This window comes from Carcharhinus amblyrhynchos, chromosome 22, assembly GCF_965287045.1.
Source record: "Carcharhinus amblyrhynchos chromosome 22, sCarAmb.v2.hapA, whole genome shotgun sequence".
NCBI classification, from domain to species: domain Eukaryota; kingdom Metazoa; phylum Chordata; class Chondrichthyes; order Carcharhiniformes; family Carcharhinidae; genus Carcharhinus; species Carcharhinus amblyrhynchos.
The window spans coordinates 4,043,919-4,069,378 of record NC_137345.1 but is presented as its reverse complement, the minus strand read 5'-3'; the positions used below and the strand labels follow the sequence as shown (position 1 = coordinate 4,069,378).

At 40.6% G+C, this 25,460-nt stretch overlaps 1 protein-coding gene across 3 annotated transcripts in view; it reads right to left on the bottom strand.

Annotated features, from left to right (window-relative positions):
- Nucleotides 1-25,460, bottom strand: part of rap1aa (RAP1A, member of RAS oncogene family a) — a 114,740-nt gene that overhangs the window by 23,495 nt on the left and 65,785 nt on the right. For all 3 annotated transcript variants that reach the window (XM_080209718.1, XM_080209721.1, XM_080209719.1), the window contains exons 3-5: nt 19,996-20,064; nt 11,940-11,996; nt 8,262-8,402 (exon numbers count right to left, since the gene is read on the bottom strand). In XM_080209718.1, coding sequence (XP_080065844.1) covers nt 8,262-8,402; nt 11,940-11,996; nt 19,996-20,064 — 267 coding nt within the window. The remainder of the gene's footprint in view (nt 1-8,261; nt 8,403-11,939; nt 11,997-19,995; nt 20,065-25,460) is intronic.

Genomic DNA, 25,460 nt, shown 5'->3' with positions numbered 1-25,460 from the left:
TTGATGAACTTGCCTAACACAAATGCAACAGAACACAATCAATACACGCCTGAAACCGAATTACCAAGTACATAGTCCAAATAGGTCTCAAAAGCAAGACCCTATTTATTATGATCAAACATTTGAGAAAATGGCACCTGCAATGGAAACAAAAGCAAACACCACCACAAATTCCTGCAGCAGCACTAAGAAACCTACACAATGCTAGCAAATTCAGCTCATGGGGCTAACCCTGCTATCAAAATCAATTTTATAAAGCTTTCAAAATCTACAGTCAAGACTAGCAATGTCAAATATATCTTGCCCACAATAATAAAGTTTCTGCTACCCTCCACACTGGAATAGTATTCAATGGAAGTAGCTCTTCTAACTCAGGCTTTGGATTCCAAATTCATGATAGACCTCAATGCATTTTCTAGACTCAAACTCCAGCGTAGTGTTCAGGAGCTGTGTGTTGTTAGCGTTATTCATGGCACCACCTTTCCCAAGCTGCTTCCAATGCCATATCCTTGGATATGGGGACCAAAACTGATCAGCATTCCAGGTGTGGCCTAGCTAGTGCCTTGTATAATTATAGCAAGACTGCTCTATCAAAGAGTGGATACAAACTCAATGGGCTGACTGGTCTCCTTCTATACTGTAGGGATTCTATGATATCCAATGTTAAATACCCTGAATTAGTAACCATATACCAATATCATTCAAACCCCTTGCAAATGCAGCCGAATTCATCATGCAAACCAGCCTCCCATTCATTGGCTCTGTCTACACTTCCTGCTGCCTCGGAAAAACAGCCAGCATAATTAAGGACCTCGTGCACCCAGAGCATTCTTCCTGCTACGTCTGATCAGGAAAAAAAATACAAATGAGTTCACATACCAACTGATTAAAGAACAGCTTCTTCCCTGCTGCTCAGACTTTTGAATGGATTTACCTTGCATTAAGTTGATCGTTCTCCACACCCTATGACTATAGCACTATTCTGCACTCACTCCTTTCCTTCTCTATGAACAGTATGTTTTGTCTGTATAGCAGAGAGAAACAATACTTTTCACTGTATTTAATACGTGACAATAAAAAAAACAACTCTGAACTTGGTCAGTTTGAACTTAGTTTTCCCAATACATATGGCATTCTGTAGTTTTGAAACAACTCAGAACATGTGGAATTCCATTACAAGGAATCAGTCAACATCTTAAAATGGTGAGTGAGCCACATTTGGAATACACAAATGTCAGTAAAATATATCATTTTGTGTTAATGACAGTTTGAAGGGATAGGTGAACGTGATAGAGGGGAGTTTGTTTTGCAGCCCACAATAATGCTGACATTCCAGAAGATTAAAAAGCAGAAACAGAGTTTGTACAAACAGCCCACAAAGGCAGATGCTAACAGTGGAGTATCAGCACCAAAGCACGATGCAATCACAGAATACCAGAGCTCACAGCCGCTCCCCCTCTGGGTCAATTGCCGACAAAAGTATCAAAATAAGAACCATTTCCTTTGAGACATTCATCTCATCAAATTCCCATCCTGTCCTGTTTACTGTAGATTTTTCACATGAATTTTGGTATGAGGCTTTAACACTTCATAGAAACAAAAGTGTAACTCCTGGGGAATTAACACCCTCAAATGTTTCCAATGCAGCGTTAAACTCTGGCAACTTTGTTTAAATTAGATTCTAAAATCAAAACAATCTGCAAGGCTATTCCCCTTCTTCATTTGAACAGCCTTCCTAAATTAGACTGCTGAATAGATTTTTAGAAAGGAATCACAGCAGACGGAACAGCCCATTCACTTCTCACCACAAAAGCATTTTTTTGAAAAGTAGTGAGCTTCTTGCAAGGTCTCCAGACGAGAGCAAGGTTTATACTTCACAGGGTTTAAATCCAAAACTGGGAAAGCAGAAAGGAACTTACAGCACAAGCTTCTTAGCATGCCAGCTCATAAACCGTTGTGGCATGCACTTGATCAACAATGCTACACAGAAATCATTGCAAGGGCTTGTGAATTCTTCAGATTCCTCTAAGATTGTTTGGAACCCAACATGCCTCCTTTATTTTACACAACTTGTATGGTCCCAGGTACACTGATGAGGAAATTCACAGGCCCAAGCATTACAGACAATGCATTCATTCACACTTCAGAAATGCACGGATAGATGCACATTGATGTTTAAAGCATTTGCAGTCACCCTTTATCATTTCAAGGGGTGGGGAGGAAGAACAAAAAACTCAGGCAGGAAGCAGCATCAGTGTGGCTCGGCAGGTAGCGCTCTCCAAATCAAAAGGTTAGGAGTTCAAGCTCCAAACCAGAGACATGAGCACAAAATCTAGGCTGACGCTGAAGTGTTGAGAAAGCATTGCACTGAGAAGTTGGTACCTTTTAAATGAGATGTTTGACCAAGCCCTGCCAGTGTTTCCAAAGTGGACATAAAATCTCCTTCTGCACAATGCTAAAAGCTGGAGAGTTATCCCAGAGTCCAGATCAATATTGGCCTTTCAATCAACACTAGCATGGTGGCACAGTGGTTAGCACTGCTGCCTCTCAACATCAGGGACCCTGGTTTGATTCCCGGTTTGGGTCACTGCGCAGAGTCTGCACGGGTTTCCTCCGGGTGCTCCGGTTTACTTCCCAGTCCAAATGGTGCACTGGCCATGGTAAATTCTGTGTACCTGAACAGGAGTCAAAATGTAGCGACTAGGGAATTTTAACACTGTAACGAAGTTCCTGTGAAATGTAAGCCTATTTATGACCCTAAAGAAACTTCAAACCACTAAAAAAAAGTGCGATCAAGTCTTTTTCTACCCCCCTCCCCAAGTCACAACAGTCCCAGAGGACCATAGGCTGTTTTCTCCCGGGGGGGGGGGGGGGGGGGGGGGCGCAAGAGAGAGAGAGAAGCTGACTGGTGTGGTAATTTAGTTCGAGGATCAACACACCTCAGGCAAGAGGCAAGGTTGAAAAGGCAGGGCCTTCATGAATAATCTCAGCCAGCACAGGAATCAAACCTGCGTTGTTGATGTCACTCTGCATCACTAGCTAGCTGTCTAGCCAACAGAGCTAAACCAATGCATCATCAGCACTTTTGTGGGAGTTTACTGCTGTTCTTCCAACATTACAACAGTAATTAAATTTCCAAAATACCTGCGATTGTAAAGCACTTTGGAGCATCCTGTGCTCAGGAAAGGTGTTATACAAGCGATTTATTTAAAGTTGCATATGCTAAGCAAGCCACAGCACACTGGAGTAACTCAGACAGTTAACAAGACTGAAGGACAGAACATCAACATTCAAACATAAAGCAGTTATAATCAAATAACAAAAAAACTTTGTTCGGAAATCACATTTACGAAAGACAAATGTCAAATGCTACAGCAAAATGGGATACGCCCTAGAAAACCTCAAAAAAGAGAGGTTGTGCTAAGAGCTGCATTTCATAACAATTACTGCTTTATTTATTTTTAAGGGGATGTGTGCATCACAGGATTATCACATTTGTTGCCCATCCCTAACTGCCCCCAGGAAAATGATGCTGAGCCACTGCATTCCACATGGTGCAGCTACACTTGTTGGAATGGAGGTCATGGATTTTGACTGAGTGGCAGCAGACGAAGGTGATTAAGTTACAGGATGGTGTGAGACTTGGAGGGAAGCTTGCAGGTGATGTCTGCTGTCCTTGTCCTTCAAAAGGAAGAGTTCATGGGTTTAGAAGGTGCTACCAAACAGCCTTGAATAATTACTGCAATTCATCTTCTGCTGCTGCCACTGTGCATCAATAGTGAAGGGATTGAACACTGAAGGTGGTTAGATTCTCTCTAGTTAGTGGCACTGTTGTGGTATCGATGTTACTGCTATCCACATTTAAAATAACAGAATGAAGCTTATAAATTGAGGTTAATTTATCCCAAAGTTTTAGTGAAAAATACATCAGAGCATCTTGCACAATGCCAGTTACTGCCTCCTACTGATCATGTATCAGAAAAAGACCCATCAACAGATGCAGTGGATCATGCATCACCTATCTGCTAGAATTCTATCAAGGCAGTAACTCAACCAGAAGCTGAAGGCTAGCCAGTGAATTATTTTACTAGGATCTTCAAGAGCACACCTCAGGAGGTTCAACACACAAGACTTCTAAAGAAAGCGGAATAGTAAGGCAAGGCGAGAGGGAGGAATCGGATTGCTCGGCTGTTTACAGTCCACAGGAAAGCAATGATCAAAGCTCCATGGAAATCTACTGAGTCTTTTCATCATTTGTAACAAATGATTAAAATCTGAGAGTGCTCTTGTATACAACTTTTGTCATTATTGTGTGGCAATGATATAAACAGCATTAAAAAGAACAGAGACCATCGCCAGAATGGATGATAACAGCAAGGAGTACACACACTGACAAGAAACAGCAGACATGGGTATACAATAAAAGGATGCTATTTTGTAAGGGTGGGTGTGCTTGCTATTGAGATCGAAGTACTGTGAACACTTGCTGCACACAACAGGAAATCTCTTCAGTTAAGCTCTGCCGAAAACCTGTTGCTTTTCAACTTTCAGATTCCGAGGACTCCATGTTGAGAAATACAAGACAAAACCTACATCTTTTACACAAAATCTCTTGGGACACTGCCAATTAACAAACCAATAAATACATTAATTTGTATCTTCATGTGTCCGGTGCTTGGTGGTTATCTGGAACTAGCAGACCAACTCAATACTGAAGTTGATAATCTTGAACAGATTTCACACAAATGACTACTGCAGCACTTGCTACTATTGTTAAACCTTTATAAATGCCAAGTCAGATGCATATCAGTTATCTAAGTTGCAAGTTCACGTCAAAATAAGATCACAGTATAAAAAAAGCTAAACATAGGAACATATGAACACAATGCAAGGTCAACATTGGGGCCTTTGAAAGGCAAGATGGTTGTAGCAAATTTAACCATAAAGTAAACAATTTGTCCCCTCTTTCCCCTTACTTCTAAAGGACAAAGGAACACAAGCAAAAAGTGACCGAGTTGTATGCTATTCCGCCTCAACTTATTCAGTACCACACCGGAACTTTACTGAAAGAACATTAGGTAACATTTACTTCACGTTATTGCAATACCATGGCCAAAAATAAAAAAAGTTTGTTTGAAAAGTTTAAGTCTACCCTGATCTTCAAATATTCAATACAGGTCTTTGATCAGGTTGCCTGAACAATACAGAATAGTAAGGAGAAAGTTGGCCAATGTTCCTTCTTTCCTTGGAGAAGCAATTTATGTTTGGTGCTTAGTTTGTACAATGCAACACTGAAGACTTCCTATTATAATTAACCATAAATATCAGTAGTTAAAAGTACATTGAAAAAATTCAAATCACTTAAAAAGTGCAATCATTGGTCCAACTGTGTCACAGCAACAATGCTGCTGCAACACAGATTATATTGTTTTCCCAGGCAACAGAAAGATACAGGAATAATGTTGTACTATTATAATTGCAAGATCCACCAGTATCCTGTACAAGTTTTGCCAGGCCAGACATGAAGCAATGCATCTCAGATAGCAGCATTTCACATGTGTATCTCAGATTTATTTTGTAATGCTTTACAATATGCTCAAACAAGTGGGTCCTGCTCTATGTTTTTTTATGCGTCTCTTCTATTGTTCCAATCCACATTTTCCGAAGATCCCTGCTTCATAAACTGACCTAAAGGCTGGCTTAAGACTACAAACTTACAAATCAATTTTCCATATCATGGGAATCAAAGCTAGAGTGAAACACCCGATCTAGGTACAGTGAAGTAGAAGTGTCAAATCACGATCAGTTTAAAGATACATGGGAACGTTGACTAGAGTTTAAACTACTTTCACCAGTTATCAAAGCATTTGCTTCTTCACTGACTTGAATATTCTGATGGATTTAGGCCATCTAGCCCTTCGAGCCTGCCCCGCCATTCAATAAGATCATGGCTGATCTGTCGTGGCTCAGTTCCACATTCCTGCCCTCTCCCCATAACCCTTAATCCCCTCGCTTATCAAAAACCCATCAACCCGCGTCTTAAAAATATTTAGCAAGGTAGCCTCCACCACTTCAACGGGCAGAGAATTCCAGAGATTCACCACCCTTTGAGTGAAGAAGTTCCTCCTCAACTCCGTTCTAAACCACCCCCCCTTTATCTTGAGGCTGTGCCCCCTAGTCCTACTGTCCTTTGAGCGGGAAGAGTCTCTCCACCTCTATCCTATGCATCCCATTCATCATTTTATACATCTCAATGAGATCTCCCCTCATTCTTCTAAACTCTAACGAGTAGAAGCCTAGTTTATTCAGCCTCTCCTCATAGCTCAACCCCCTCAACTCCGGTATCAGTCTAGAAAACCTCCTCTGCACTCCCTCCAAGCCCAAAATATCCTTGCGTAAGTGCGGCGACCAAAACTGCACACAGTACTCCAGCTACGGCCTCACCAATGCCCTATACAGCTGCAGCAAGACCTCCCTACTTTTATATTCAATCCCCCTCGCTATGAAGGCCAGCATCCCATTCACCTTCCTGACCACCTGCTGCACCCAAGTCCACTTACAGCCAACCTTTTCCCAGATTATAATGTAAATTTTCAAACCCTCTGAAAAGCACCTGGCCTTTTTCTACCTGTACATTTCTCAATGTGCTTAGCTGGATGTTGTATTAATCTACATGGTTCAATTTCCAAGCGTTAAGAATGAACTTAAACACATTATTCCAGATAAAACATTTGTTTTTTTTTGCCACTACTTTCAAAGGAAGTTAATTCAAAAAGGGGAAAATGCTTTTGTGCTTATCCATCTTCTAAAAGAATGCTGCCCATTTTGGGTACTCTTGACAGTACAAGAGGAGGCTGGACATCATTTATATTTTATTCTGGTGAGATACAACAGAAGTTCTGAATACCCACCCACTTCAACCCTACACATTAACTTCCAATACTTTGACTATTTACATCCATTTGTCAAGTAGTTTTGATTGTTACAACATTTCTAATTTAACTGTAATCTAAGGCAGGCAAAAGAATATTTGTCAGCAACACACCAAGTAGTACAAAGTTACAAGCTCATGTGAACAGCATGTACTGACATTTAGGGATATGACCTTGAAGAAAGATAATATGCAAGTGAATGAGAAACTCCTACACTTAAAAATAGTAGTGCAATCACAAAACTCACATTAGACATTTTTATTATCCCTCCTCAGCTTATTTAAGTATCAAAATTTTGATCAAAGCTCTGAGGGTCTGTTGTAAATAGTGAATAAAGCACTTTATCTCATAACTACGAAGAGAGGGAAGATACTGGTTATGTATGAGCGCTCAGGCATAAATGGTCTATAGGTCGAGAACAGAACAATACAGTACAACAGCAAGGAAACTGTTTTGAATGCAAAAAAGCCAGCTGCAATTGAGTGACCTTTTCCCCTTAAGGCAGAAACTTCTGTTGGGGTGGAGTTCCACTAGCAATGGTCAGTCACACATGAACCAAGGAGACTGATGCTTGCAGACTACTTCAGCTTGGAGAAGTGGTCTGGGTGGCCTGGGCACACCGTCCCCATGTCTACTTGCTGAGAGAGCGAGCTTGGGGCCATGTGAGGTCTTAGCTTCGTCATCACGTCAATTATAAAAAGATTGGTGGAGAAGTTGGGGCAGCTTTCATTGGAGAAGAGAAGGCAGTGAGGAGATTTAATACAGGTATTCAAAAAGGAGTCTGGCCAGGGTAGATGGGGAGAAACTGTTCCCACTCATGAAAAGAGAGAGAATGAGGGAGCAAAATTTAAATCAATTGGCAAAGCAGCAAAAGGGCAATAAGGAAGCATTTTTACACAGCAAGCAGTCAGGGTCTGCAATGCACTGCTTGTGTGCAATAGAAGTTCAATCAAGACAAAAAAGTGAACTAACTTTATATGCAGGATTACAGGGAGAAATTAGGAGATCAGCATTAGGTGAATTACTCGTTTGGAGAGCCAGTAGAGACATGGCTGGCTGAATGGCAACCTTCTGTGCTGTAACAATTGTGTCAATGTACTTTAGTTTCTCTATAAATTGAAATCAACAGCCTACGTTTCCAGTTAGCTTCTGCTTTTCAATTTTTAAAATGTGTAAATAATCATGAATAAAATTTGATTAGAAATAAACTTGGAAGTTTAATTTTTAAAAGTATTGGAAAAATCAAGAAATTCAAGTAGTACAATTCTATTTAGTTTGTCCCAAAATTCTACTGCACCCAAGGATCTAAATTAAACCAAGTTTACTTACATCTTCAGTGTCCTTGACTCGTAGGATCTGTTCTCTCAGGTCCTGTAAGTCATTAAACGTTGACTGTGCGGTTATAGAATATACTAGTGCAAACCCCTGGCCGTTCTTCATGTACAGATCTCGCATTGCCGTGAATTGCTCCTGCAATGGACAACAGTGATAGGTTTCATGTTTGCTAAGTTGCAGAGACCATGCATCTCAATTTTAATCCACATTTATAGAGAACACAGCACCATCCATGAAGGATTCAAAAGGATGGTGAACACTTGGATGAACATTTGCAGTGTAATTTGTCGTCCCTGTGGTTTCAGCTGTTGCTGCTGTGTTCACACTGGCTGCAACCATTTTTATAAGAGTTTTGGTTTTATAGTGAGCACAGTTCATGGGTTTCCACAAACCATACAAAGTGAGGGAAGATGAGAATATCCCACTGAACTTGCCATTACTTAAAAAATTATGGGATATGGGCGTCACTGGCTAGACCAGCATTTCCCACCCCCAGTAACTCGAGAAGGTGATGCAGGTGAACTGCCTTCTAAACTGCTGTAGTCTGAGCTATAGGTACACCCACAATGCTGTTCGAGGAGGAATTCCAGGATTTTGAGACAGCGATAGTGAAGGAACAGCAATATAGTTTTGGGATGGTGAGGGGCACAAGGTTGGAGTGTTCCCAGCTGTGTGGGATCCTGCTCACAGTCATGATTGCTACCACTGAGCCAAAGGATGTCTCCATGACTCGAGAGAAACAACTCTACGGATGGCACAATGCTGAAGGGAATCTTGGCTGTAACCATGACTGCTTTAGTCCAGAATTACAAGCTGACTGAGCAAATCCAACTTTTCACAGCACACGTTTGCAGCCTTGGTTCTTCCTCAGTGAAGTCTCAGCCATACCAACAATCTCATCTTTTCAACACTTCTTCCATCACCCTCCTTTCAGTCACTTAAGGGAACTCAGTAAAAGGATTACCCACATTCAGCTAGGAATGATTTATGGTACAGGAAAAAAATACTATTTAAAAACTCACATTTTAAGCTTTATACTAATGTTTTAACTGAAATGGAAATCTAGGTCTGTGTTAAGTGACAGTACTGCCCAAATGAAAACAGCTCAGCTGGTTTATGCCAGGGTGGGCTACAAAGGTTTGGAGCAGCAGGTATTAAACCCACATCTAATGGCTTCAAATCAAAAAGCTATATCAACTTCTTTGTAACACTGAGAAACTTAACTTTGTCATGTTAATAGGCAGTTTTGTGAATTTAATGAGAATTGTGCAAGAAAATGTAAAACCAGGATTCGTTCACAGCTGTGGGTATGACTGGCAAGGGCAGCATCTATTACCCATCCTCAAACTCCACAAGAATGCAGTAGCACACCAGCTTTAACTGCAGTTAGAAAGTAGTTAAGGAGGGAATGCCAGGATCTGAAGTCAGTGAAAAAACTGCAATATTTCAGTAAAATCAGGCTGGTGTGACTCAGAGGGGAACTTGCAGGTGGTGGTGGCTCCCATGCACCTGCTGCCATTGTCCTTCTTGGTGGCAGAAATCATGAGTTTAGAAAGTGCTGCTGAAGAAACCTTGGTGAGTTGCTGCAGTGCAGCTTTTAAGTGGAACACCATTTGATAAGAATCAGTACTTTTGAAATGTGAATTAAGAAAATTTGAAGAAGTCAAGAGTTTTCAAAATAAATCTCAAGTTGGAATGCTGTACTGCCTGGTATAACACCAGAGGGAGCACCAGAGCTCTTCTGGACACCCAACGTTGGGCACATGTTTTGTGAAACATCAGCAAATTGCAGCATTCTGATAACTTGAGCAACATGTTCAGCATCATCCATAAACCAGATCAGAAGTTGGGACAGGTGGCACCATTCAATTGCTATACTGCAACTTCAGTCTCAAACAAAAAATATGAACAACACAAAACCAAATATAAAATGCACTATAGAATTTTCTGGAACAATCGTTTGTCAACAAAAGGCCAAAATCCAAATCAGCTGTAGCTCAAACACCCGTCACTTGATTATCCACCATTGTCATTCCATTATGTAGATAAAGGTGATTCTGCCTTTTCTAGGAACAAAGAACACTTTCAACACCAGAAGTTAAAGAATTTTAAAGAAAATTCATTAAAGAAAATTCCCAAGGCTTAGGAAAACTGTCATCGAATAATATATTCTGGATTTAAACCAAAAAAATAAATTTCAGAATTGTAACTGTACTTCAGAGAAGTAAAGACTGCATTATTCCTACAGAACAGGAGTACAAGGTTATTCTGAACTCCAGTGAGGGGTTTTAGTGGCGGTTTCAGTGATCACTACGCAGGTATTGTGACAAAAGGAAGAGGCAAAAGTGACTAGATTTTATCACAAGTTAATAACAGGATAAGGGAGGCATGCTCAGGTGTTTGCTGGCCTCTTCATTAAATTGCAGCATGTCAGAATATCAGCTATAAACACAACATGGAAATCAACCATACAGGGTGCATTCCACAATTAATAAATGCCAGAAAACTGCAGAAGCAGTCTCTCACTGTTTGCAAGTTAGGCAATAATTTGTGTAGTTACATTCAGGCACTGCAGGACTCCAATAGACAATATTCAACTAACTGGCTACAAAGCTTCGCCTGGTCTCTGCCTTTTACAAACCCAGTCTTTCTACCAGGCTCTCTGAAGTTGGCAAAAATGCCTAGATTTATTTTAACCTGCACAACCTCAGTGTAATAATACAGACATATTGTACAAGTATGCCAAATGGCTAGCTATGTTACTGAGCCTGACAGCAAGGCGTATGAGATGGCAGTGAGGCAGACAGTGGCTCCTTGCCAGGCAAGAACATTGCTTTCAATTGGAAAGCTCAGGTATGGTACAACAGCATTTTTGGTTTGGAACAAATCTCTCACGTTGAGTTTGCCACCACAACAAGTTATGAAATGGAATTCAATTCAATACCTTTGTTGATTTGAGTTTAAATTTATTTAATGTCACAAGTAGACTTTAACACCGCAATGAAGTCGCTGTGAAAATCCCCTTGTCACCATACTCCACATCTGTTTGGGTACACTGAGGGAGAATTTAGCATGGCCATAACCAGCATGTCTTTCCAACTGTGCGTGGAAACCAGACCTAGCAGAGGATACCCACGTAGACACGGGGGTAACATGCAGACTCCGCAGTGACTCAAGCCAGGAATCGAACCGAGGCCCCTGGTGCTGTGAGGCAGTAGTGCTAACCACTGTGCCACTATGCAGTCCAATCACTGGATTATTTCATGAAATCAACTGGTTCATGAAGGTCCCTGAAGGATTTTTCCACTCCTGCTTGTCATCACTTTTATTTTTACCTACATCTTACAAATAAAGTTAATCACAGCTGAAGGGACAACTATCTGACCAAGGTATTAACCAGATATTGACATTATGCTTTCGCAGGGATATCTCAGAGGAGTTAGACCTCTGAGAGCTGAAGGAGATTCTGCATTCAAAAGGCTAGATCATTTTTTGCCTTCATAACCATTTGAAGTCATTTAATAAGCTGCTTGATTTGGGAGAGGTGTGGAAGAATGTCATGCCAAGGTTGTCACAGAAAACAATTTTTGTAAATTGGTCAGACTATACAATTCTTTAAAAAAGCAATGCAATAAAAATGGCATTTTCTTTATGTAATAAAGTATTTCTTACTGTTCCTGCTGTGTCGAGGATTTCAAGCATACACTGTTGGCAGTCTACTTCAACTTGCTGCAAAAGGAAGAAAACAGAACACATCTTAACCAAACTGCCCACATTTGAATACTTCAGTGTTATGTATTCATACCCAAATCCCTAATAACAGGACTCTTATTAGCACCCATGGTAGAAAAACAGGAACAAACCATTCTCACACCTGTTCTGCCAATTTGTGGCTGATGAGTGTCTCAACTCCATTTACTGGTCTTTGATTCTTAAATTCCTTAAATATTCTTGCCAAACATTTGTTGATCTCAACCTTCAACTTACCTGCAGTATCTAGCCTTTTCTGGTAAAAGTGGATTCCAGATTTCCACCATCCTGTGTGGAAAAAGTACCTCCAGATTTCAATCTGAGCAGCCCTTCTAATTTGAGGATGTCATCCCCTTGTTGTAGAGACAGAGGTGTACAGCATGGAAAGAGGCCCTTCGGCCCAACTTGTCTATGCTGTTTTTAAATCCCTAAGCTAGTCCCAATTGCCTGCATTTGGCCCATTGAGTTCTGTGATGCCTTCGCCAGAGCAAAGCAAAATAGGTTGCATCAGTCCATCACACCTTTCTTTTAAGGTCCTCGATCAGGTCATTTTTATTTGGATTGGAAATACCTTTCTCCGCTTGGCTGGCTGGATTGTTTTCTCAATTATGCACCTTTTAAGAAAAAAATTACTCTTTCCTCCTACACTCACTTTTCTGCCTTGTGATGGAGCCATTGCATGCAAGTAGAAATGCTCAACTAAGTTAATGAATCATGGATTTATGCTGCTAACTGGGCAGCTGCGAACAGTACACACAAGGCCTCAAACTCTCAGATTTAAGAGCCATGAAGTATGCTTAGTGATTCTTCATTCACAATAAAATTCTCATTTTCCAGGCATTTTTAAATATTTGGATATTCAACCAAAGCTAAATCCTGCCATGATGTTTGTAGCCTTACTTGCATCACAAGCCACTTTTGTAGTTGGCTAACAAATCAAAATGAATCTGGGCCATCTCATTGAGCAATTCCTACACTTGTTTGCAAAAGGACAGGCATCAAGTCTGGTACCATTAGTGTCCTGTCACAGTTTTGACGTGGAGATGCCAGTGTTAGGCTGGGATGGGAACAGTAAGAAGTCTCACTACACCAGGTTAAAGTCCAGCACGTTTGTTTGAAATTGTGAGCTTTCAGAGCACCTTTCCATCATTGGGAAAGTCATTAGGACATAAGAAATAGGAGGAGTAGGCCATCTAGCCCTTCGAGCCTGCCCCGCCATTCAACAAGATCATGGCTGATCTGAAGTGGATCAGTTCCGCTTTCTCCCCATAACCCTTAATTCCCGTCTATCAGAAACCTATCTACCCGTGACTTAAATATATTCAGCGAGGTAGCCTCCACCACTTCAATGGGCAGAGAATTCCAGAGACTCGCCATCCTTTGAGTGGAGAAGTTCCTCCTCACCTCCGATCTAAACTGCATCCCCCCCCCCCACCCCGGCTTATTTTAAGGCTGTGCCCTCTAGTTCTCTATCCTGTCTAAGCGCGAGGAGGCCATTCGGCCCATCAAATCTACACCGACAACAATCCGACTGAGCCCCATCCCCACATTTACCCCACTAATCCCTCTAACCTACACATCCCAGGACTCTACAGGCAATTTAACACAGCTAATCAACCTAACCCACACATCTTTGGAGTGTGGGAGGAAACCCACGCAATCAACCAAGCGAGGAATGGAACCCTGATCCCTAGAGCTGAGAGGCAGCAGTGCTAACCACTGTGCTACAATGCCTGTTCTTTTGCAGAAGTGCCAAAATTAACTCAATTTTTATATATTATTCAATTAGAATAGCACAGGGATTTCAGACACTATTAACACTGTTGTCACACAACAACAATACTGCACTGGAATGATTATCCATAGAACCACAGAAAATTACAGCTCAGAAACAGGCCTTTTGGCCCTCGTCTGTGCCAAACCATTTTTGGCCTAGTCCCACTGACCTGCACTTGGACCATATCCCTCCACATCCCTCATCCATGAGCCAGTCCAACTTTTTCTTAAATGTTAAAAGTGACCCCACATTTACCACTTTATCTGGCAGCTCATTCCAAAATCCCACCACTGCGTTAAGAATCCCCCCGCTAATTATCCCTTTGAAAAACTTTCCTCCTTTCACCCTTAACCCACGCCCTCTGGTTTTTTCTCCTCAAGCCTCAGTGGAAAAAGCTTGCTTGCATTCACTATCTATAGCTATCAAAATCTTATACATAGTTACAACAGTTTCCAGATATCACACTTAAAGACATTTTACTTCAGAGTTCAGTGTCAGCTGATTATATTAAAGGTTTTATCAAAATTTATGCAAACCATTTTCACTTCTGCATAGCAAATCAAAAGTAATCAAACAAAAGTAATGCACCAATCCTAAAGACTGCCAGATGACAACATAAAATGGGAAGTTTGAATGGTCCAATATGTTGGATTTACTTCTCTGCAGTTTCAACTGAAAGTTTCATTTTAATAAAGGAAGTTGGTATTAACTTCTCAAAATTATATAGCAAACTTTTGAATCTAGTATACCAAAGCTAGTAGCCCTGAGGATAAGTCCCATTCCTGCTAATGTTTCAATTTTAACTTTAGCAGGGTTAAAAACAACTTCTATTCTGCTGGCCCATGCCACTTCAGGAAGCACCAACTTGAACTGGAATACAATACTGAAAGGCATTGGTGGCCTTCTGGTCATTTGCATACGTGATACTTCATACTATTGCAGACATCAGATTTTGAGGGGCCTTGGGTCAGTGGTGAGGAAGAGATACTGAAATCAGGTCAATCAAATCAAGCAAAATGGGGCAGTTCACAGAAGCATATAATCCCTATTGTGCAGAGACAGCCATTCTGCCCATCAAGTCTGCACCAACTGCGACAGCATCTTACCCAGGCCCCCATCCTATCCTTGTAACCCCACACATTCCCCATGGCTAATCTAACCTACACACATTTGGAGACTATGGCCAGTCCACACAGTTGGATGATTTTTTCAAACAGGAGGGAAAAAAAAGGTTCCCATTGGTGGTTCCCTGTTATCAGGCATCACCACCAAGCCAGCAAATTAAATGGTGGACACAGGATTCCTACTCATGTTCACAAGACTCCAAAACCAACAACTGAGGAAGATTGTTTCCCTTGTTCATTTAAACATGATGCAAGACAGCCTAGTAACATTCTCCCCACCCCCAATGACTGTAAGGTATTGCATCCTGCAATGCATTTATGGAGAGGCTAGTTAAGTACATGATTGGGAAACAATTGGAAGGCAGTGCTGTTAGGGTTGCAAGATGGGTGGGAGGAAGCTCGAGCAGAGCAGAGCATAAGCAACAACAGACCCCCACTGGACCAAATGGCTTGTTTCAGCACTGTAAATGGCATATGATTTTATTAAGTGAGAAGTGAGATCGAAAACCTGCAGGTCAAGTCTTTCAATCAAATAGATTGACGATTGCAATTTTCTGCACTCCCACTTGTTTACTACTGACATCATAGATATATTTAGTGAATTTATTTTCAAATCTGCACCACTCAAACCTCACTGCCCCTGCCTGTGCACTGATCCAGCAGAAGGCAACATGACAGCAATTATACTGAATTCAAATCAAACTGCCTTTCAATTAGACAAAAATTTATATTGCAGTGATTTGTGACTATAACTTACATCATCTTACCTCTAACAGGGACAATCCCAGCTCACAGGCTGAGCTGCTGTTGATCTTATGGGTCAGAAGTCATGGTATCATGGGCCTGCCTAACTAGAAAGCTCCTTAAAAAGGAGCTATTTCACAGCAGAAAGCAATAAAGGGTAAGAGGAGGAGGAGGAGGATTGGGCAAGAAGAACAAGTCCAGCAAAGAGAGTCACAGGGTCTGGAGGAGAGGGGAGCCACAGGCTGGGACAGAGGGAAGGAGGTCACAAGCTAGAAATCAGGGGAGGGGGTCAGAAGAGAGGGAGCAGAGAGGAGTCACTCTGCTCAGACAGAGGGTGATTTTTTTTGGGGGGGGGGGGGGGCGGGGTCAACTGAAAATTTCCAAACTGCAATAGGTAGATATTCAGACATCCTACAGCAGAAAAAAGGAGGCCATTTGCTCATCACACCCATACTGTGGTACTGAACAAGTGGTCACATTAAAGAAAGCCATGACAAAGAAACAAGGGTGTGAACAAGTTCCTCATATCCAAGTCATTGCCCAACATCCCTTTAAAATGTATGGCATCAGCTTCTGCCATCTTTTCAAGTAAAACATTCCAGATCCTGAGTGATAAAATGTCACCTCATCTCCCTTCCAGATCTTTGGCCAATGCTTTTGAACCTAGTCCAAGTTACTCACTTACCAGAGGAAATTATTTTCCTCTATTTGTTTGTGAGATCAAAACCTCATTTGTTTTGAAAAAACCTCTTCCGCCACTTTAAATTTTCTCTGTTCCAAGGAAAGCAATCCAAAACTGTATCAACCTTTTCATGACTGAAGTTTGTCGTCACCCCAAACTTTTGAAATTCCTTTAGTCTTTTCCAAACCTTCAGATTTCATGAAGTATGCTGCCCAGAATGATCTACAGCAATTCATTGGGGGCCTAATCAGGGATTTAAGTAGTTAAATGATCCCTTTGCTTTTACATTCTATTCCTCTATTTACATACCTATTTTCTTTGCCAAATCACCTTACCAACTTGATGTGCCACTTTTAAAGATGTGCGCACGAGAACACTAAGCTCACTTGCAATCTAAAGCCATCCCATATAAAGTCTTTCCATTTGTCCTTCTAAAGTTCATCATTTATACATTTTTCCCCCGAATCAAAATACCATCAGCCACATTTCAGACTATTTCACTATTCTGAAGTCTATAACAACCAGTAGCAGCTACTGTATGAAGTTTTCAAATTATATAAAACTTGTCAATATTATGACCTAAATCCAAGCCCAGAATCAGGAAAATCAGGTAAACGAAGGAAATGTCTACCTAAATGGAGAAGCAGGCTTGAAGGGCTAAATGACTCCTCCTTTCAGTCACAAGCTTTTGTTTTGAAAATGGAGAGACTCTTAAAAAAAAAATGTAGCTATGGTACAAAAACAAAATGCTGGAAAACTCAGGTCTGGCAGCACACATGGAAGGAGAAAATGGAGTTAACATTGAGTTTGTATGACTCTTTGGAGATAATGGTAACTGATTACACAAGACTGTTTTGCAAACAGAAACTGCATTTAATACAAAGTAATTTGTGGGCACTGTTTTTCAAATGCAACATACTTTCACATTCACTTTTCTCAAGGTAAGCTGATAAAGTATGGACACTAGAAACAATTGTGACCTAAACAGCTAATTTTGAGTGACTTAGCATTTTTGCAGCATGGAGATCAGGGGACCACAGAGCAATATTGAGATATTCAAACTGATCCCTCAACAATGGAAGTCTAACAAGCAAAATATTGCAGATGCAGAAATAAAAACAGAAATCAAGGAAGTACTTGGGTAATGTTACATTTTCTTAAACTGGTTAAATCTGTAACAATTCCAATTCTGAAGATCAACCTAAAACATTAACCCTCTTGACAGATACTGCCTGGCTTAGTTCCAGGGTTCCCCGTTAATAACACAAGTCAGTAGGTTTAAATGGGCACTTACTGCTGATGGATAGTAATGGAGAAATGGAGTCAAGGAGCATGAAGGGAACAAACAAAAAATCAAGATTCAAATGTTAAGAGTTTTGCTGATCTTCTAGGATTTAAGCTATTCATGATTTAGGAAAGCAAATTTTTAATTTCTCAACAGATGTGTTTTTGCATTGCTTAGTTGGCTGTCAAATAAAATTCTATAGTGCAGGAGGAGGCCATTCAGCCCATTGAGTTTGCACCAACCACAATCCTACCCAGGCCTTATCCCCATAACTCCATGGATTTACCCTAATTAATCCCCCGATACTAAAGTGACAATTCAGCATGACCAATCCACCTAACCAGCATGTCTTTGGACTGTGGGAGGAAACCCATGCTAACACAATGTGCAAACTCCACACAGACAGTGATCCAAGCCAGGAATCGGACCCAGGCCCCTGGCGCTGTGAAGCAGCAGTGCTAACCACTGCCATCAAACGTCCAGAAACGACGTCCAACACTTGGGATTTAACAATTCCAGTGCTCCCATTGGCCCAATAAAAGGAGTTCAAACACACACTAACATTATTAACAACCTAGGCCCAGAGAAGTTCAACACAAATTTATAAAAGATTTTATCCCTAAGCTTTGAGTACCCACACTCCATCATACAATGCTCATATGGACATTGCTGTTCTGTGCAGAATCCAGATAGCTTACCAGCATAAACACTAGCTGACTTCACATTAGCTTGTTGGGTTATCTGAAGCCAGGTGCACAGAATCCCAGCCCCAGTGACAGGTTTTTCTTTTGAAGTGGCACTGAGTTAAGAATTCTATTGGAACACAGGAGTATACAAAATACACAGTCAGCTTTTGGGCAACTCCCAATGTCACACCTACTGCACATTGTTGCTTGCTTCAAGGTAGTCATGGTGAATGCCTTCTGCCTGGACGACTACAGATCTTGTGGCAATGGTTCAGTGACGATGGTGTTATGTTAGAGAGCTAACACAATCACGTAGCCCTGCCTGGCTTGGGTTGCACAGTCTACAGCACAAAAATAACCATTGAACCTAATGGGTCCAACCTACATGTTTATTTCACAAGTGTTTCCACACCCTCTTTATCCAGTCTGATCAATGTAGAAATTTCTTCTATTTCTTTCTGCCTCATGTGCTTAACCAGCTTCCTTTGAATTTATGTTATTTGCCTTAATTGATCCTTGAAGAGCACATTTGGGTAATGAACTTCATCCTGAATATTTTATTGGATTTATTAGTGATCATCTCATTTTTATGGCTCTAGTTTTAGCCAGTCCCACAAATATAAATACTTTCTCCAGATTTACCCTATCAAACTCTAATTACCGTAGAGGCTTTTATGTACATCTCTCCAAACTTTTTTTTTCCTAGGCAAAAGACAAGTCCATTCTGGCTTCCCAGATAATCATAACCCCTTGGTTCCACCATCACCCCTGCGAATCTTTTAGGCAACAGGCTATAAGCAGACTCGAGAGGCCTGACTTTTTTTAAAACCAAAATGACTACAGAATGATACTAGATTTCTTAGAACTCTAAACAGACAGGTAAACATCAAGTGCATTCATCTGCAATTCTGTTAGAATGTTCTAAGTTATGATTCATACCACTTTGCCTCAATCTCAATCTGCAAAACATTTGCATAAAACTGCAGTTAGCTCCTTAAAAAAAAGCATAAAAATTAGCACTATCCACAAGTTCAAAAGTTTCACTTTCCACATGTTCGGTGGCTTAGACCAGGGTTGTCCAATATGTTACTCATGTGGCCAATTAGAAATTCAGGTATAGGCAATAAAAACGTGTTTGATACACAAGTATTTGGGAAGGTGATCTCAATACTCATATTTGCATAATGTATCAGTTGTAATGCTACAAGATATAAAGGCGGCCCTCCCAATCATTATGCTCACAGAAGCTCAGTTTCTCTTTTCCTATGCTTCACAAAGTGAATAACCTCAAGATGAGAAACTTTTCCATGCAAAGAGTTGCAAACCTGGAGAATTCTCCATTCCAGAACTCTTTGGATCAGCCATCGTGTATTGTAAAAGCTGTGGTTAATAGGCTTTTGGATTCCACAGGGAAATCAAAAGGCAGGGCAGTAAAATGAAGTCAAGGTTAGAAGATGAGCCATACCTGATTTTTGGGGGGGGGGGGGGGGGAGAGAGGAGAAGAGAGAGAGAAGGAAACGCAAGCGGTCTGACAGCCTGCATCTTTTTATGCTTTGATCACATTAAAATGGAGCTGTAGTTACCTGAGGTGGCACAATGAGTTTGTCTATGCAGAAAGGTCCTGTACACATATGCCTTCTCTTTCCCCCAGCCCCTCCAACCATTCTCATCATATCTCACCTTTCTGTAGGAGTCTTCTATTGTTGGGTCATACTTTTCAACAAATATTCCCTGGACAAACTGTACAGTCTGAAAAAGGGAAAAACAAAATCAGTAAGTGAGCACTTAAAAACTGTACAACTCTATTTTGTTCATACCTTGTGTTGTGGAGACTATTTAGTGAGGGCAAAACGACTTTGGAAAATGGTATGGAAGAGATTCGAGAGAGATTCCATGGACAAAGGATTACAATTGTGTGGGTAGGGTACAAAAGTTGAAATTGTTCTACTTTAGAGATTTGATAGATGTTTAAAATGAAGAAGGCTTTAGATACGGTAAATTAAGATAAATTGTTTTCAATTGTTGGAGAGTTGATAAGTCAGTGCCCCTTTGGTTACGATTGACATTGAGTCTTTGGGATTTGGAATACTCTGCTTAATAAGGTGGTGGAAATAAATTCAATAATAACCTTCAAAAGGGAATTCAAATGAATGCTAAGGAAAAATGATTAGATGGATATGGGTGGGGGCAGGGACAGGAGGCGGAACTAATTGGATTGCTGTTCAAAGGGCAGGCACAGACAATGTGTTGAATAGCTTCCTTCTGCACTATTCTATGATCCAACCGCAGCATCCTCTAAAAGGAAGATGTCAAAAATGGGAAGAAAACGTACAAGACTGAGAATGTTAAACTGCCAGGCTCAGAGTACAAGATAACATGCACTTGCACACATTCTGCCTCAAAAGGCAAATGAGCCATCTTGCTTATTGAGGACTACAGATGAAAAACAGGACATTATAATCACTGCCACATAGTTCTAAAAATTAAAAGTCATAGAAATAGCTCCAAGAACAAGATTTAAAAAAAACTTTATGAAGTTTGTAGTCACTTGTGTAGATGCTCATTACAGAGGTCTATAAATTTCAACCAAGGTTTATTTATACATTGTGTTATACAAAAGAGCACTGGTTCAGTATCAAGTACCTGATTAATGAACATCACCAATATCTGAATATCAATTTTGCTCAAAGATGACATTTGCCAGGTATTGGTTGAAATCCTTAAAATGAATAATGGCTGTAGGGAAGTCTCAATAGGCTGAAAAGGATAATCTGACAGATTAAAACACATTGGCCTGGGTTTCCAAACTATAATGCCGATGGGTTAGGTGTCAGGAAATCTAAACCATGAATTACAACGCAAGGTGGTGGCAGCATAGTGGTACTGTCACTGGACTGGCAATCCAGAGACCCAGGACAATGTCCTGGGGACCCAGGTTTGAATCCCACCACGGCTGATGGTGAAAATTTAAAAAAAAAATCTAAAAAAATTAAAAGGTCTAATGACCACCATGAAACCATTGTTGATTGCTGTAAAAACAAAACCCCATCTGGTTCACTAATGCCATTCTCTTGGTCTGGCCTACACGACTCCAGATCCACAGCAATATGGTGGAGATTGAAATGGTCTATCAAGCCACTCAGTTCATTTGGGATGGGCAATGAATGCTGGCCCAACCAGTATCACCAACCTCCATCAATAAATCAAAATGAAGATGGGTTGCAACTAGACAAAATTCTCACGAAGGACAGCTAAAATGGGTGATTCTCAACTATGTAAAAGTTTAAAATTAAGAAAGGTTAGCATCTGTGGAGAGAGACAAGTAGTTAACCTTTGCAGGTTAAATGATAAGGAGATTGATTTGAATCTGAGAACTGGAGCATCTGCTTTATGTTTTATATAAAGTTCAAATTGATTAACAATTCAATACAAATTAATTCTTCAATATGAGTTCTGTGTTTCAGACAGCATGATAGATACTAAATCAATTTAATCTTGGTGGTTAAGTGGCAGGCTCTTCGGGATCTGTATTGTTGTATGTCCAAAGTTGAAGCACGATACAAAAAAAGGAAAGTGGCAGCAAGTAGCAGGAAAAAGCAGAGTTGGACGTTTCCTTTCTGAACTGAAGATCTACAGTATGGTTCTCAGGGGTCAGCACTAGGACCACTGCATTTACTGACCTATGTTAATGCCCTAAACTTGGGTGTACAGGGCATAATTTTCAGGGTACAAAACTTCTAAGTATTGTGAACTGCTAGGAGGATAGTTCTAGATTTCAAGATGACATGGACAGTCTGAAGGAAATCAGTAGACATGCAACTGGTGAAATTTAACCTATGTTGATAGGAAGGGTGAGAAGCTATATAAACAAGGGCTTAATTCTTAAGGGGCACAGGAACAGAGACCTAGAGGTAAATGTGCACAAATCATTTGATTCAAAAGACAGAGGCTTTATAAATAAAGCCAAAAGCTACAGTGAAGCTTTACAAGCTCAACGAGAATAGCTGCCCAATTCTGGGTTCTACACTATAGGAAAGATGAGATGGCATTAGCAAGAGTGTAGAAAAGATGCACAAGCATGGTTCTGGGGGTGGGGGGCGGGGGGGTGGTGGTAAAGGGACTTCAGTTAGTAGGAAGAAACTGGGTTTGTTCTCCTAAAAATAAAGTTGAGCAGAGAATTGATAGAAGAAGTGTTCAAAAATCATGGAGGGGGTCTAAACAAACTAGAAAAGGGACAAACTGTTCTCATTAATGGAATGGTCAATTTAAGATGAAATAGGCAAAAATCAATTTGACATAAGAATCACAGAATCCCCACAGTGCAGAAGGCAGCCATTTGCCCTGCACCGATCACAATCCTACCCAGGCCCTACCCCCATAATCCCATGCATTTACCCTAACTAGACCCCCTGACACTAAGGGTCAATTCAACATGGCTAACACACCTAACCCACACATCTTTGAACTGAGAGAAGAAACTGGAGCAGTCGGCAGAAACCCATGCAGATACAGGGAGAACATGCAAACTCTACACAGGCCAGGAACTGAACCCAGGTCCCTGGCGCTGAGACAGCAGTGCTAACTACAGTGAAATATAAATAAGAAATAAGGAAAACCCTTTTTTTTAAAGCATGCAGTCTTGAGTGTAGTGGAAGCAGTTTCAACCATAGTGTGACAGAACTGGATAAACAACTGAAGACAATATTTACAAACCAGGGGAAAATGGAACTAGCTGAATGAGGGCTGGCACTGACATGGTGGATAGCTCCTATACTGTAAATGCTGCTCTTTTCTAGGTCACTGTCAAGTTGCCCTATATTTTTTGCACCAGTAAAATTTTGTACGCCCTGCACGAGTGACAGGCCAGCACACCAAATCTAAGCTTCACTGAAACAAGCAGTACACAGATTTGCAAGGGTATACTGCTTTAGATGTCAAGATTGCTTCAATATTAAGGCCTCAGTATAGTGTAAAATGAATGTGCAAAAAAGAGGGGGTTTGTTTGTTCACAGGATCTGGAAAGATATTTCAGAAGCCAACAAGATTAAGTACACTTAAAAAGCTGACCGTATAGCAAAGAAACAAAACTGACAGGTGGCCCAAGTGCATTATAGTTTGATTAAATTGTTAGGCACTGAATATAGGAATATTTCATTTAGCTCCCTTCCATTTCACCAGCAGCACTAGAGATAAACTAACTAGTCACAATATTTGGAGTACAGCTGCCAACTAATGTAAAATTGAATGGAATCCGAGCAATTGGATGCTTCAGACAGTTACACACCAGAATGTCTTGAATAGCAAAGCAAGGCACATCAGGCACTGAGCAACTGTTAGGCAAATCAAGTTGATCTGCAAGCAGGCGTGAATCACACCTACTTTGAAGTTACAATTGTTGATGTTTACACCGGATACCCGACCAGCTGTTGATTCAGCATGTACAGAACGAAACACGACTGACTTCCACTGCACAAACATTCTCAGCAGTCTAGGCTGCAGCAGCACCATTCTCAATAAATTTTGTTTGAAACACCCAGGGTATATAGCAGGTTATGGGGGTGGGGGGAGGAGAAATCAGGGGCAAATTATAACTGGGCTGCCCCAGGAAATTTCCATTTAGTCAGAGGGGTTCCAATAAATGATAGTTGATTATATAGTTCATTAAAATTCTGAACAAACCAAACTCTAGATGTTTTCCTATTTGGATTGCACAACTGGTTCTGCACCCTTGATGCCCAAAGGATACTCGAGGAAATTACAGAGAGAAACTGTAAAACAGCAACCCTGCATTAGCCATAAAGTGGAGACAGGGTAAGAGCACAATAGCAATTGACAAATTTGGGAAGCTTTGGAGGGGCTGAAGATAAATAACTAAGGGTGCTTGCACTAGATCATACAGTTAGAAAACAAAGTAATAAAACATAGTATCCAGACTGCCAAGTAATTCAAAAAAGAAAACAATGTGGATAATAAAGACAAGCAATGTCCTAAGAGCCAGGAAAGCATCAACCTGACCAAGGAAAAGTCAGCGTACCAAGGATGGCAAAAACTGTTTCCGATGCAGATGCGGAATTTTGAGGCTGAGACCAGGGACAATTGAGAAATTACAATAAAGCAACCGACAGGCTGCAATCACCCACCCTCAATGGATTGCATACACCAAGGACATCAGAGGGAAGAGAGAAATGTTAGGCATCCTTAGGGAATAAGTGAAAACAGGCCATGCAACATGAACATTGAAGCAAAGAAATGGGATAGTTTGCTGGGTACTGTGAGGCTTACAGAGCAAAAGGGGGGGAACATTAAAGTTGCTTGTGTTCAACATGGCTACCACTTCATTAAACCAGGAACCATAACCAGCAGACAAAAACCAACTAGACAGAAAAGCAGAGAACTTCCTAATGTAATAATTCATAATTTAGGGAAAAAGTTGATGTTACTGTTACTCTTTATACAGATATATTTCTAATTAAAATACAGTCAATGCGCAAAGCGTACAATCCCTGGCATAGCTGGGGGGGCTGACAATTTGTGGACAAAAACCCATTAAGAAATCCAACAACGTATCAAACTTATTATGGGCTTTATGCTGTTAGGAAAGTATGCAAAGGAAAATCTATTCACTGGGGGAACTATTGAAATTTAAACAGAGGCAATACTCTTGGATTTATTTCAATTACTGATGAAACTGTGTTCAATTTGGAAGATTCAGGGACATGCTTTATCAGGTCACATTATCTGTTGATTCAACTTAATGGAAACTTGTTTCAGGGTAAATGTTATAAGGTGCAAGACTAAAATGATTAATATCATTACAAGTCAGAGTCATGCCTCAAATGCAGTTTAATTTAATGGCTTATTCTTAAGGTTTTCTGCTTATTGGTCCAGCAAGTAATAATACTTCAAGAATTCACATTTATTGGGCATTTTATATCCTCAATAATGAAAAGCACTTTACACCCAATAGATGAACCTTAATGTAGTCAGTCACTTAAGGACACAGTAGCAGTCAATTTACAGAGATAAAGTCCACAAACAGCAGAGAGAGAAATGGCCAATCTGTTTTGGCGGCTTCACTTGATGAACAAGGCTTTGATGCCCACTTGACATTGAATCTGCACATGTACCTGTTAAGTCAAATTTCA